General features: G+C 32.5%; 2 protein-coding genes across 3 annotated transcripts in view; one reads left to right on the forward strand and one right to left on the reverse strand.

The window, feature by feature from the left end:
* Nucleotides 1-13,309, reverse strand: part of LOC136997153 (putative uncharacterized protein DDB_G0282133) — a 164,008-nt gene that overhangs the window by 88,467 nt on the left and 62,232 nt on the right. The gene's annotated exons all lie outside the window — the stretch shown is intronic.
* On the forward strand, nucleotides 214-4,531 carry LOC136997158 (uncharacterized). The gene is made up of 2 exons (XM_067347590.1): nucleotides 214-398; nucleotides 514-4,531. The coding sequence occupies exon 2, from the start codon at nucleotides 2,004-2,006 to the stop codon at nucleotides 3,195-3,197; it is 1,194 nt and encodes a 397-aa protein (XP_067203691.1). The 5' UTR covers nucleotides 214-398; nucleotides 514-2,003; the 3' UTR covers nucleotides 3,198-4,531.

A 13,309-nucleotide genomic window follows, 5' to 3' on the forward strand; every position in this document is an offset into this window, starting at 1 on the left:
TTTAAACGAATTCTGCTTGCTTTGTTTTCTTCTTTTTCCTTTGATCGACATCTGACAATCTGTTTATATTTGTCTCCTGTATGTTGTAAATTTAAATCGAACTGCAAGCTTGCGCGTGGATCTGTAATTCTAGTTACTAGTCACTCTAGTTCCTATCGCGTACCGCGAACCGCGCTCCATGTAATCGCACCCTTAGGCGCGGTGCGGCAAGACATGAGCTGAGCGCCGAGTCACGGCGCGTTCCCCCTCTTGCCTTTCCAACGCGCCGCCCGCAGCCAATGTATGATAGACTAGGCCGGGCTAGACCTCGAGCGGCTCGAGCGCTTCTCTCGACGCGCTCTCATTAATCCAATTATAAAAATTAATATCTCGTTTGTTATTGCGAATATCGTAAAAAGGTAAAGGACTTTTATATTTATTTCAATCCCATCTACCTCCCAGTTCCCGGTGGTACAACTTACACGGGACACCCTGTATATTATGTATTAATGAAATTAAACATTATTTATGTAGCAAAGAAAATATTATTATTTTCTAAGAGGTGCCTCAACAACCCAGCCTATTTCTTATGTAAAACGCTTTTGAGCCGGAGCTATGGGCGACTCGGCCGCCAGCGGCCGGGTGGGGGAACAGAAGGCGTCGTCTCGGGAATCGGCCCAAAATGTGCAACTAATTCCGAGCGCTGATTTAATTTATATTAAATATTTTAATTACATTTAATTTTTATGCGTTTAAGGTAGTACGTCCGCGACAGTACTATTAAAAAGTTAAACTTAACAAAATATGAAAAAGTTCGATAATTTTATGTTAAATATTTATATATATGATATATAATATGTGAATGTAATATTATTGCAAAAGATTATCAATAAAATTTACATGATGTTTCAAAATGCATATAAAAAGCAACTACTTATTGTTCTTTACTTATAATACTTTTTGTTGCCATTGTCCATATTATGCATGTATATGTACATGCATTATGTGTACCGATAGACGTACACTAATGTACGGTACTATGAAAATGATCGTGGCAACATCGCATTTTTTCAATATGGCTGTTATATGTCAGAATTAAATATGTTAATAAAGTGTTGTATGCAAAATTAATGAAAAATGCCTAATCAACTAAGAAAAAAAGGGAAATTTATAAAAGAAAGTGTTTTAAACAAACGTTTAAAAGCCGTTTCAGCTATGGCTAAAGCCAAAAGACATAACCAATCTCCGTCTGTGAATCTCTGTTATAGCGATGTCTGTGAAGGAAGACGTATCGTAGAATTAAAAGAATTGGGAAAAAATTTAAAATGTTGCAATTGCAAGTGCATTCTTTCCTTCGAAAATATTATAGAAGAGATCCGTATCGGTTTAAATTCTCTTTTGAAAGTTATATGTGACAAATGTTACATTGCAACAAACGTTTATACCGGAAAAATACGCTGTCGGCGAGATAAATTAACATATTATTCGGATATAAATATGAAGACTGCTTTTGGTATGGTATTCCTAATTTTAAATACATGAGTATATCTTTGACATAACCTTCACTTACGTAACTTAACCTAATTTTAATCATAGGTTGCATTCATTCTGGAATTGGGCATACTTCCTTAAATAAATTATTCGCATCTTTAAATATTCCATCTATATCCTCAAATTCATTTAAAAGATACGAGAGACAAGTTGGTCCAGCAATCGAAAAAGTAGCAAAAGAGAGTTGCAAGAGAGCAGCGGAAGAAGAACGTCAATTAGTAATAAAAAATATTGAGAAGTTATGCAAAGAACTGTAAGAAATATTCTCATTTTATTTTATTTATTAAAAAAAGAGGTGATGTACTATATAAATATACTTTGTTACTTTAAAAATTAGTTTTATTACTATTTTATTATAACATCATACCAAAAGCTTCTTCACTTATGTATTTCACCTTCTTCTGTAACACAGCATTTAATCATACTTGAAAAACAATAAAATCATTATTGATAAATAAATTTCTCTTAGTGACATGTTTTTCTTTTTCATTCTTTCCATTAGGCCTGCCGAAATATCAAAAGAAATTTATCCCGAAATTAACACTCTTCATTCTGTCACTTCTAAAAATGTTAATTTTCAATCAACTGATACAAATCATATGATACAATCTGATATGAACATATCCAATGAGTTTGATGCTGCCGTTGGAAATATCATCAATATTATTGTATCTTACGATATGGGATGGAGTACACGTGGAAACGGTAGAAGTTACGATAGTTTAAACGGTTATGGTGCCGTAATTGGTTTTCTCAGTGGAAAAATAATTGATTTTGCTACTCGTAATAGAAAATGTGCATTCTGCGACTATGGAAATAATAAAGAAAATCATGATTGTCGAAAAAATTTTGAAGGCAGTGCAAAAGCTATGGAGCCTAGTGTAGGTGTAGAATTAATGACTCAAAGTACCGTATTGAAAGAAATAGGACTAAATGCTCGCGTTTTAATCGGCGATGAAGATAGTTCGACAATTGCTGCTGTACGTCGCGAAAGTTTGCAATCAATTTTCAAATTATGTGATAGTAACCATCTAAAGAAAAATTTTTTCAGTAATTTGTATCAGTTAAAAAAACAATTTAAAGAAATGGCTAAAAAAGATACTATACCTTATTTAAAGAAATGTTTTAGTTACGCAGTTGCTCAAAATAGAGGGAAATCTTCAGAATTAGCAAACATTTTGCGCAGTATTCCCGAACATGTATTTGTACGCCATGAAAATTGTGGAAATTGGTGTGGAAATTATCGAAATACTAGAAATAACAAACCACAGGAAGTACTACTGACAGATCCAAAGCTTTATAATAAATTACGAGAAATATTTTTTAAATATGCCGCGAATGCTAGTAAATTTTCGATTGCTGCGTCGAGTCAGGCAAATGAGAGTCTTAACAATATTATGGCTCACAAAGCTCCAAAAAATAAATGCTATAGTCGGAGTGCATCTTCAGATTATCGTTTTGCAAGTGCTGTGTGTAACAAAAATGAGGGCGATAGTCATATAATGAACATTAAAGAAAAATTGTGTCTCTCTCCTGGAAGATACACAAAATCTTTTGTAGCAAAGAAAGACGAGATCAGAGCAAAACGAGCGGTAATAGCAAGACTACCAGTTACTAAAAAGCAAAGAAATGTGCTACGCAGAAATAAAGAAGCACTGCGTAAATGATCAGAACGAATTGAAGGCACAACGTATCTTACTAATTGTGGTATTGATCAAAATGAAAATTATCTAAACAATACAGTCCTTCCAATAATCAATTCTTCTCATTTTATAAACGATGAATCACATGAATACAAAATAGTCTTCTCTGATTTAGAAACATCGGGATTTCAAAAAACTGCAGATATTTTGCAAATTGCAGCAAAATGTGAGGAAAGCATATTTTGTACTTATGTAAATCCTACACAATCCATTGCGTCCAAGGCGTCAAAAATAACAGGATTAGAAAATATCGCCGGTGAATTATTCTTATATGGAAAAAAAGTTAACTCCATTAACATAAAAGCTGCATTACAAGCATTTTATGAATATTTACATTCACTATCAAAACCAAGTATATTAGTTGCACATAATGCGACATTTGACACTTCTTTCTTTCTTCGCGCTGTAATTAATAATTCTATGACGGAGCTATTTAAAAATATTATTATAGGATTTTCAGATAGTCTACCACTTTTTAAAAAATTTCTTCCTCATCGACGAGGTCCAGCAATGTTTAAATTGTCTAAGTTAGCCCAGGATTTACTAGAGATTGACACAACAACAAATTTTCATGATGCACAATTTGATACTAATGTTTTACAAAAAATTGCAAATCTCATTATTCCAAAAAATAATTTTTTTATGAGTCGTAAATTGTATTCAGAAGCGATAATAAACGAAATGCAATCGCAAACAACAGTTACTTTTATTACATCTCTGCAATTCCTCAAAGGCACTATATCGGAAGGAATGATAAAAAAAATAGCCACACTCAAAAAAATGATCTTGCAATAATAGCTAAAATTTTCTAGGTGTAAAAAATTAACTAAAACAGATAAATGATTAGCAACTGTTGTGATATTGCATATGTAATTACTTAATCAGTTTAGATGACAGAAACAGAATATATATCTGTATTGTTTGTGAACTTTAAAAAGAAAGTTTCTCTAAAGCGCCTATCTATATAAGATCAATCACGTGTTAGATCATGCAATGAATAACATTTAGCAATGATACCTAAATTTTTCAGAAGCTATTGCTAGAACATTACTGCTATAAATTCTATATGTGACAAACAATGTTTTCACAGATACGAAAAATAGCGATACATTCTTGTTGCGATATCTAGAAATCTAACTACATCAGCGAAATATTTTTTTGAGTGCAATAGCAAAATAGATTATAATAAGTTAAAAGAATCGTATATCGAAAACGGAAAAAAAGGCATTACGCTATTACTATCTGAAAGACTTGATAATGGAAAACCACGTGTTACTAAAAATAAAAAAGTATTGGAAAAGATCCAAACATTTTTTTCACAAAATAATATTTAACTTTATATATAATTAATCTAGTAGTGTAGTGTTTTATTCGTTAAACTGCTAAGTCATTATAATAAGTGTTTTTTGTATTTGTGTTATACGATATGATTAATATTGTTTATTATGTGTTAATTTTATGTAGATATTTAAAGATAACTAAAAAATAAAAAAGAGAAAAATTATATAAGTGTTCATTATTTTGCATCAATTATAAGTATTCATTATATAATTCGCATTTTTAAATTTATATAACTTATTGTTAGTTAAAATTTTATAAGATTCTAGCATTTTACTTTAACTTATATATATTATTTCAAATTTAGAAAAAAAGACAATTTTTTAATAATTTTTTTACATTTTATACAAATTTATATAATTATTATTTTATTAAAAAAATAAATATTAAAATTCGTTTTAAAATCAGAACATTATATAAATCGGCGTAAGCTCTATTTATTTCCATATAAAATAATTAGATGCGCATTGACTATCCGCGCATACAGCGTTGTCGGATTTTCACAGGTTAGTTTCTGTATACCACGAATGCTGAAAAAATTGTGTACTTTTCATATCTTTTTCTCTAAATCTAAACGGTCAACAGTATTCAAATTTTTTTATAATATTTTTACAACATTCTTCTTTTATTTATTTATTTTTTATTCAAACGGTAAGAGTAGTTTAATTGTTAGAATTAAAAACATAACATCGATACCGGTTTAGCGTATGCGATACGTATAAAAAGTGTTAATTTTAACATTGAATATCTCAGCTTTGATACGGTCAATCTTTCTCTAATTTCACAGATATATAGGTAGTATTTCCATTAATATACAGTTAAAGTTTAAAAAACTTCTTAAGAAAATGACTTGGCGGACGTACTACCTTAATCTTTTGAATACAATAAGTGCATATATATTCCGCGAATACAATCGATGTAGCCGACGAACTCATATTAACATTTGGCGAAAACGATCGATGCAGTCGATGAATATATATATATGCAAAATAAAATTTAATAATAAAGTACAGTCAACAGTATTGCATTAACCTTTGGTTAAGGCTTAATAGGACGCAGAGCTACATATTCTATATCGTTCTACACAACTCTGTCGCGAAACATAATTTAACAAGTTTAGTAGCGCGATCTGTTTCATTATTGCATTTCTTATGTATTTTTTATCGTATCTATGTTAGTACAAAATAGTATTTAATAATGCTGTATGAAGGAGAGAAAATTATTTTGTCCAAAAATATTTTATGTTAATGTTTCATCAAGAATTGGTTTCTTAACTGTAGTGCATTCTTTACTATAGTGTGTAATATCGCTATCAAACATTCTTTTGAGACGAAAAATAAAAATAAGTGAAGACATTTTTGCTTTGTAAGAAAAAGTTATTCAATGGTTTTTCAATGTGAGGTAAAAAAGATAGTCATTATAATAATATTTTATTCCAAAAAATCGTTTAAAAGGAGGTCGAAAAGTTAAAAATCATATTATTGAGTTGCAATCGTATTGAATTCTAACATCAAAAGTTAAAAATATACAATACGGCTGTAAAATTTGTGAATTTTTAATTAACCCTGCCAGCATCGGTACGTGACAATTACGTTACTATAACGTGTTAATTCGTCGCACGTTACGTTACAAGAACGTCTCATTTGATGTTCGAAACGTAATTGTTACGTCATTATTACGTAACTAACAGTCAAATTTTTCGTGACAGAAACGTTATATTAACGTGTACTTGTGACTTTATATGACGTGTTGAGCACCTATTCATCACCTAAAAATAATCGGTTTTGAAAAATTAAAATTGGTTTTTACTATATGAAGAAAATTTTATATTAAAAATTACTATGATATATAATTGCTGCGGACCGTCAAAAACATTTTAAAGTAAAGTGCTATAACTTACGTAAATTTACGTAATTTTTACAGTTTTATGTAGCACCTTACTTTAAAATAGTCCTGATGGTCCGTAGCTAATACATATACATGTATATACACACCATAATAATTTTTAATATAAAATTTTCTTTATATAGTAAAAACTAATTTCAATTTTTCAAAACCGATTGATCATTTTCAAGTGTGTGTTACACTATTTAATATTGTACAATAAGAATAAATAAATAAATTTTAAATTTTTGTTTTAAATTAAATATCACAAAATTTATTTTTATTTTTTAAGATATATATATTGTAAATATACATTAGAATATATATTAAAAGTATATATATTTTTAGATTTTTATAGCAACATACAAAAAGGTATATATATTTCTACAATGTCTTTTAAAACTGACTTGTAACAATTAAAACAAAAATTAAAAAAAACTTCTTACTATATGTATGAATAAAATTAACATTCTATATATATATATATATATATATATATATATATATATATATATATATATCTACATACGCATGTACTAATATGATCAGTATATGGTCCAATAGAAAAATCTGTACAAAAAACAGATTTTCCTTGAATAAGAACGCGCTGATATTTTTGTAAGCATGTTCTAAATACTGATCTATAATATATGCATATATATATATATATATATATATATATATATATGTACACATAAATGAAAACATAAATGAAAACCTTCGTAAACTTACAAATTTGTTACTTTGGCTGTTTACGATAATTCAAATTCGAGTTAGTTTCACTAGGGCCAAAAAATGAGATAGACATAACCATCTAGAAGCTTTATGATTCATGACAACTTGACGCTGTCTTGTATTGCTTGAGTTATATTCATTGAATTTATTGAGTTCATTAAGCAAATTTTATTGTAATAGAAAAATGTCATTTATTATTATTATTAATTATATTATTATTAATTTATTAAAGAGGTATACAAACATACATACCAACATTATTTGTTTCTTTCATAGACTGATTTGCAGTTGACATTTTTCTATTACAATAAAATTTGCTCAATAAACTCAACAAATTCAATGAGTTTAACTCAAGCAATACAAGACAGCGTCGAGTTGTCATGAATCATAAAGGTTCTAGATGGTTATGTCTATCTCATTTTTCGGTCCTAGTGAAACTAACTCGAACTTGAATTATCGTAAACACCCAATATCAGCGCGTTCTTATTCAAGGAAAATCTGTTTTTTGTACAGATTTTTCTATTGGACCATATACTGATCATATTAGTACATGCGTATGTAGATATATATATATATATATATATATATATATATATATATATATATATATATATAGAATGTTAATTTTATTCATACATATAGTAAGAAGTTTTTTTTAATTTTTGTTTTAATTGTTACAAGTCAGTTTTAAAAGACATTGTAGAAATATATATACCTTTTTGTATGTTGCTATAAAAATCTAAAAATATATATACTTTTAATATATTCTAATGTATATTTACAATATATATATCTTAAAAAATAAAAATAAATTTTGTGATATTTAATTTAAAACAAAAATTTAAAATTTATTTATTTATTCTTATTGTACAATATTAAATAGTGTAACACACACTTGAAAATGATCAATCGGTTTTGAAAAATTGAAATTAGTTTTTACTATATAAAGAAAATTTTATATTAAAAATTATTATGGTGTGTATATACATGTATATGTATTAGCTACGGACCATCAGGACTATTTTAAAGTAAGGTGCTACATAAAACTGTAAAAATTACGTAAATTTACGTAAGTTATAGCACTTTACTTTAAAATGTTTTTGACGGTCCGCAGCAATTATATATCATAGTAATTTTTAATATAAAATTTTCTTCATATAGTAAAAACCAATTTTAATTTTTCAAAACCGATTATTTTTAGGTGATGAATAGGTGCTCAACACGTCATATAAAGTCACAAGTACACGTTAATATAACGTTTCTGTCACGAAAAATTTGACTGTTAGTTACGTAATAATGACGTAACAATTACGTTTCGAACATCAAATGAGACGTTCTTGTAACGTAACGTGCGACGAATTAACACGTTATAGTAACGTAATTGTCACGTACCGATGCTGGCAGGGTTAATTAAAAATTCACAAATTTTACAGCCGTATTGTATATTTTTAACTTTTGATGTTAGAATTCAATACGATTGCAACTCAATAATATGATTTTTAACTTTTCGACCTCCTTTTAAACGATTTTTTGGAATAAAATATTATTATAATGACTATCTTTTTTACCTCACATTGAAAAACCATTGAATAACTTTTTCTTACAAAGCAAAAATGTCTTCACTTATTTTTATTTTTCGTCTCAAAAGAATGTTTGATAGCGATATTACACACTATAGTGAAGAATGCACTACAGTTAAGAAACCAATTCTTGATGAAACATTAACATAAAATATTTTTGGACAAAATAATTTTCTCTCCTTCATACAGCATTATCAAATACTATTTTGTACTAACATAGATACGATAAGAAATACATAAGAAATGCAATAATAAAATACGGATCGCGCTGCTAATCTCGTTAAATTGTGTTTTTCGTCAGAGTTGTGTAGAGCTCTGCGTCCTGTTTAGCCATAGTCAAAGGTTAATGCAATACTATTGACTGTACTTTAAAAAGATTCATTAAAATGGGGAAAGATAATTTAAACTTTCTGTCTCACTGTGATGTAGTCTACAAAATTTCACGTTTGGAGTGTGAGGCTACCTATGTAGGACAGACAAAAAGACAATTAAATACAAGAATAAAGAAACACAGGACGGACATTAATAAAAAAATGGCTCTTTCTCTGTTATTTCTCATCACAAATTAGATTCCACCCATGAATTCGATTGGAATAACATCCAGATATTAGATGAGGAACCTTCTTATATGAAAAGACTCACTTCAGAGATGATTTTCATAAAAAGACAGAAAGAAGGCTTAAATAAACAGAGCGATACTGATTTTTTACCAGAAGCTTAACAACAGGTTTTAAACTTATTTCCACCAATATGGTGCCATGTTCCTCTCCATCCCGCCTATTCTTCTTCTTTCCTTCCTACTCTTTCCTTCCCCTCTTTCTTATCACAAAAAATCCCCTCCTGAATTCTCCACTTCAGGCACTCACACGAGCCTGAGCAATAATTTTTCCGAACACTATCATTTCAACCGACTTAGTATAACTATTTGTTCTGTTTCAATTAGTGACATTTCGGTTTTTTCAAACAATTTCACTACGAATTTTGAAGGCATTTTGAAGGACAATACTATTCTCTGGCTCTTCCATGTTTCTTATTGGACATATAGATCCGGCGTTTAATTACAAGTATGTATCACAGGTTTATAATTTTTTTATTAAAAAAACAAAATTGTTATTTTACACAAGCAATATTGTTGCAGTGCCATTTTACCAATCTTTCTATAATGGAAATTATTTATTACAAAGAATACTCTGCGTACTTTGTCTTATTTGTTTACTAAACGCTTCAACTATTGTAATTTCGTTTTATTAAAATTTTTATTTGTAACGACACTGAAGAAGGCCTAACACAGGCAGAAACGTTTGTAATTCCCGAGAAAAAATGGTATAATTGGTCAGATGTAAATATATATAATTAGTTATGAAAAAAAACTGAATTTTATATGTGGAAAAACAATGTTTCGCACATCGCCGTATGTCGATTCGAGTCGTATTAGAGGTGAGTCGATGGTTTATGTTAGTCCGACTATGTATATATTATCGAACGAGGTCAGTGATGTTTTTGAGGAGCGATGCTTTTGACCGACGATGACGATCTCGTTTTGGGGAGAACGTCCGCGACCGTTGACGAGAGAACAACTGTAATCTTCCGTATCTTTTAATTTACTTTACTTCAATAAATTTACTTGTTTTAAATTAAATAAATTAGTTGATAATCAAACCAAGATTCCTACATATTTTGGAGGCTCAGCCGGGATCGGAGTGAAAGCAGTTGTTCTCAACTATTAAAAGAAGACGAAAAACAGTTTTGCCGTGTGTGAGTCGTGTGCGGAGCACGAGACATTTTATCGAAGTTGTGAAGAAGTCGCGAAATGCAGGAGCGTTTAGACAAGACTCTGCTTGCACTAGCGGGAAGACGGGATTGTGTGCGTGTGACGAGCACGCGGTGGCCGCACACACGTATTAACGGCGAATTAGCGACGAAGTGTGTCCCGCGACGAATATAGCCATGTCGGATCCTAACGTTCTCAGTGTGCTACAGCTGAAAAAACTTTTGAAGGCTCGTGGATCGTCGGCCTCAGGATCAAAAACAAAGCTCATCGCTTGTTTAATCGAAGCGGATCCGTCGGGCGAGTGGATGCGAGAAAGTGACGATGATGATGATCGCGATGACGATTGTGCTGGTGGAGACGTCTGTCGTGAAGATCGTATAAATCGACGAGAATTAGAGATCTGCAGGCGCGAAAAAGAAATTGCCGAACGCGAATTGGAACTTGCTCGCCGCGAAATCGCTTCACTGCGAGAGAATCAGGATGCGAATCGTGCGTGTCGGAGAGAGACACTTGTGGGCAACGGCAACGACAATGGCGCGATAATACCGCCGCATTCGCGAATAAATTTAACGACGATTGCGGATCTATTAGCAAATTTTTATGGTAGCAATTTCGATACGTGGAAAAAAATGGCGAAATTTTTAAAAACGACTTATCGATTGGAAGACGATCAAGCGAAAATTTTAGTCGGAATGAGACTGAAAGGAAAGGCTCTTGAATGGTTACATTCGAAACCCGAGCTCATCAATACGAGTTTCGATATTTTAATCGAGAGACTAAGGGCGATGTTTGGTCAGCGACAGAATAGGATGATGATTCGAAGGACGTTCGAGGCGCGTGGTTGGAGAAGAGACGAGACGTTTCGCGAGTATGTGCACGAAAAAATGATCATGGGCAATTGTGTACCGATTGAAAGTGACGATATAATAGATTATATTATAGAGGGTATTCTCCCGAGGTTGCATTACGTAACCAGGCGCGTTTGCAACGGTTTGGCGAAGTAGAATCTCTGTTGGAAGCATTCGAGACAATATCGTTACGAGATTATCACACGAGTTCGAGTCGACCGGATAGACGGGGCAGCGGACAGACGTCGAGCGAGCGAGACGGCAGGACGAGTCCGAGTGAGAGAAAAAATGACAACACCAACGGCAGCGAGAGAAGGAAAACAGTGACCGATGTCAAACGATGTTTTAACTGCGGTGCGCGCGATCATATCATTAGCGCTAATTGTCCGTCGAAAGATCGAGGCACTAAATGTTTTAAATGCGGAGAATTCGGACAAATTGCATCAAAGTGTTCGGGAAAAAATGACGTTCCTACTTCTTACCTTGTGACGCTTTCCTCGCATAGGAAACATACGAAAGACGTTGCGATAAACGGGAAGAAAATCAAAGCGCTTATAATACGGGCAGCGATATTTTCTTGATGCGTGCTAACGAATACATTAAATTAGGTTTACCTCGACTGCGGGCGACTGGAATTCGTTTCTTAGGCGTAGGATCAAACGAAATAATCATGTTAGGCGAATTTCGCGCAAAACTCACAATCGATGGGCATTCTTATCCAATCCTTATTAGAGTCGTTTCAGACATAGTATTGCAGCAAAAGTTGGTAGTCGGCACTGATTTTTTGAATACGGTAGAGGTCAACATTAAGCAGGGCGTAACAATGATTAAGCCTATTTGTACTCAAATGGCAAGCGTAGATGATTCGCCGGATATCGTTCAAATCAATACATGCAAAACGAACATAGTAGATGCATCTTATGTGCAAAATGCCGATCCTGTGATCGCGCGTCTGTACGCGCTGTTGTAACGATAATTGACGAATACAGATCGAATCAAATATTAGAGACCGATATAAAGATGCCGATTATTTTAGAAGATGGCAAACCTGTGTATCAGCGAGTGAGGCGTTTATCATCGTCGGAAAGAAATATTGTAAATAGCCAGATCGATGAATGTGAAGATAGATTGACGACTCGCCTGAAAAGGGCACAATCCGGGGACGAAGACATAAAGAGAATGTTGGATGCGTTAAAAACAAGGACAGTCGAGTGATAATATCTTGCGAGACGGACTGTTATATAAAGAAGTAGATAACGATGTACGACTTGTTCCTAAGTCGATGCAAGCGCAGAATGACCGAGGCGGATTGCAGATACGAGCAAGAGGAAATATCGAAAAGATTCAGCGCGAAAATGAAAAGCACTACGATAAACGAAGAAAAAAGACATTCTGTCATCGTGAGGGCGATCTCGTCGCAAGTAAGCGGACGCAACAAAATCCAGGTCTCAAGTTGGCGCCTGAATATCTTGGACCGCACAAGACGTTAAAATGTTTGTTAAAATTTTGCGCGACGATCGACATTTGGTGCGTAAGGTCGGTGAGCACGAGAGACTATACCGGACCTCGTCAGCTGCGGGTTTTATGAAGCCATGGATGGACGGCATCGACGGCGATCTGCCCGGCAACTCCGAAAACGAAGTGGGTGAACATTCAAAGTGAATGTTCAGTCAGGACGGCCGAATGTGGGAAAATAATGTTTCGGACATCGACGTACGTCGATCCGAGTCGTATTAGAGGCGAGTCGACGGTTTACGTTAGTCCGGCTATGTATATATTATTGAACGAGGTCAGTGATGTTTTTGAGGAGCGATGCTTTTGACCGACGATGACAATCTCGTTTTGGGGAGAACGTCCGCGACCGTTGACGAGAGAACAACTGTAATCTTCCGTATCTTTTAATTTTTTTTACTTCAATAA

The sequence above is a fragment of the Linepithema humile genome, chromosome 1, assembly GCF_040581485.1.
Source record: "Linepithema humile isolate Giens D197 chromosome 1, Lhum_UNIL_v1.0, whole genome shotgun sequence".
In the NCBI taxonomy this organism is placed as follows: Eukaryota; Metazoa; Arthropoda; class Insecta; order Hymenoptera; family Formicidae; genus Linepithema; species Linepithema humile.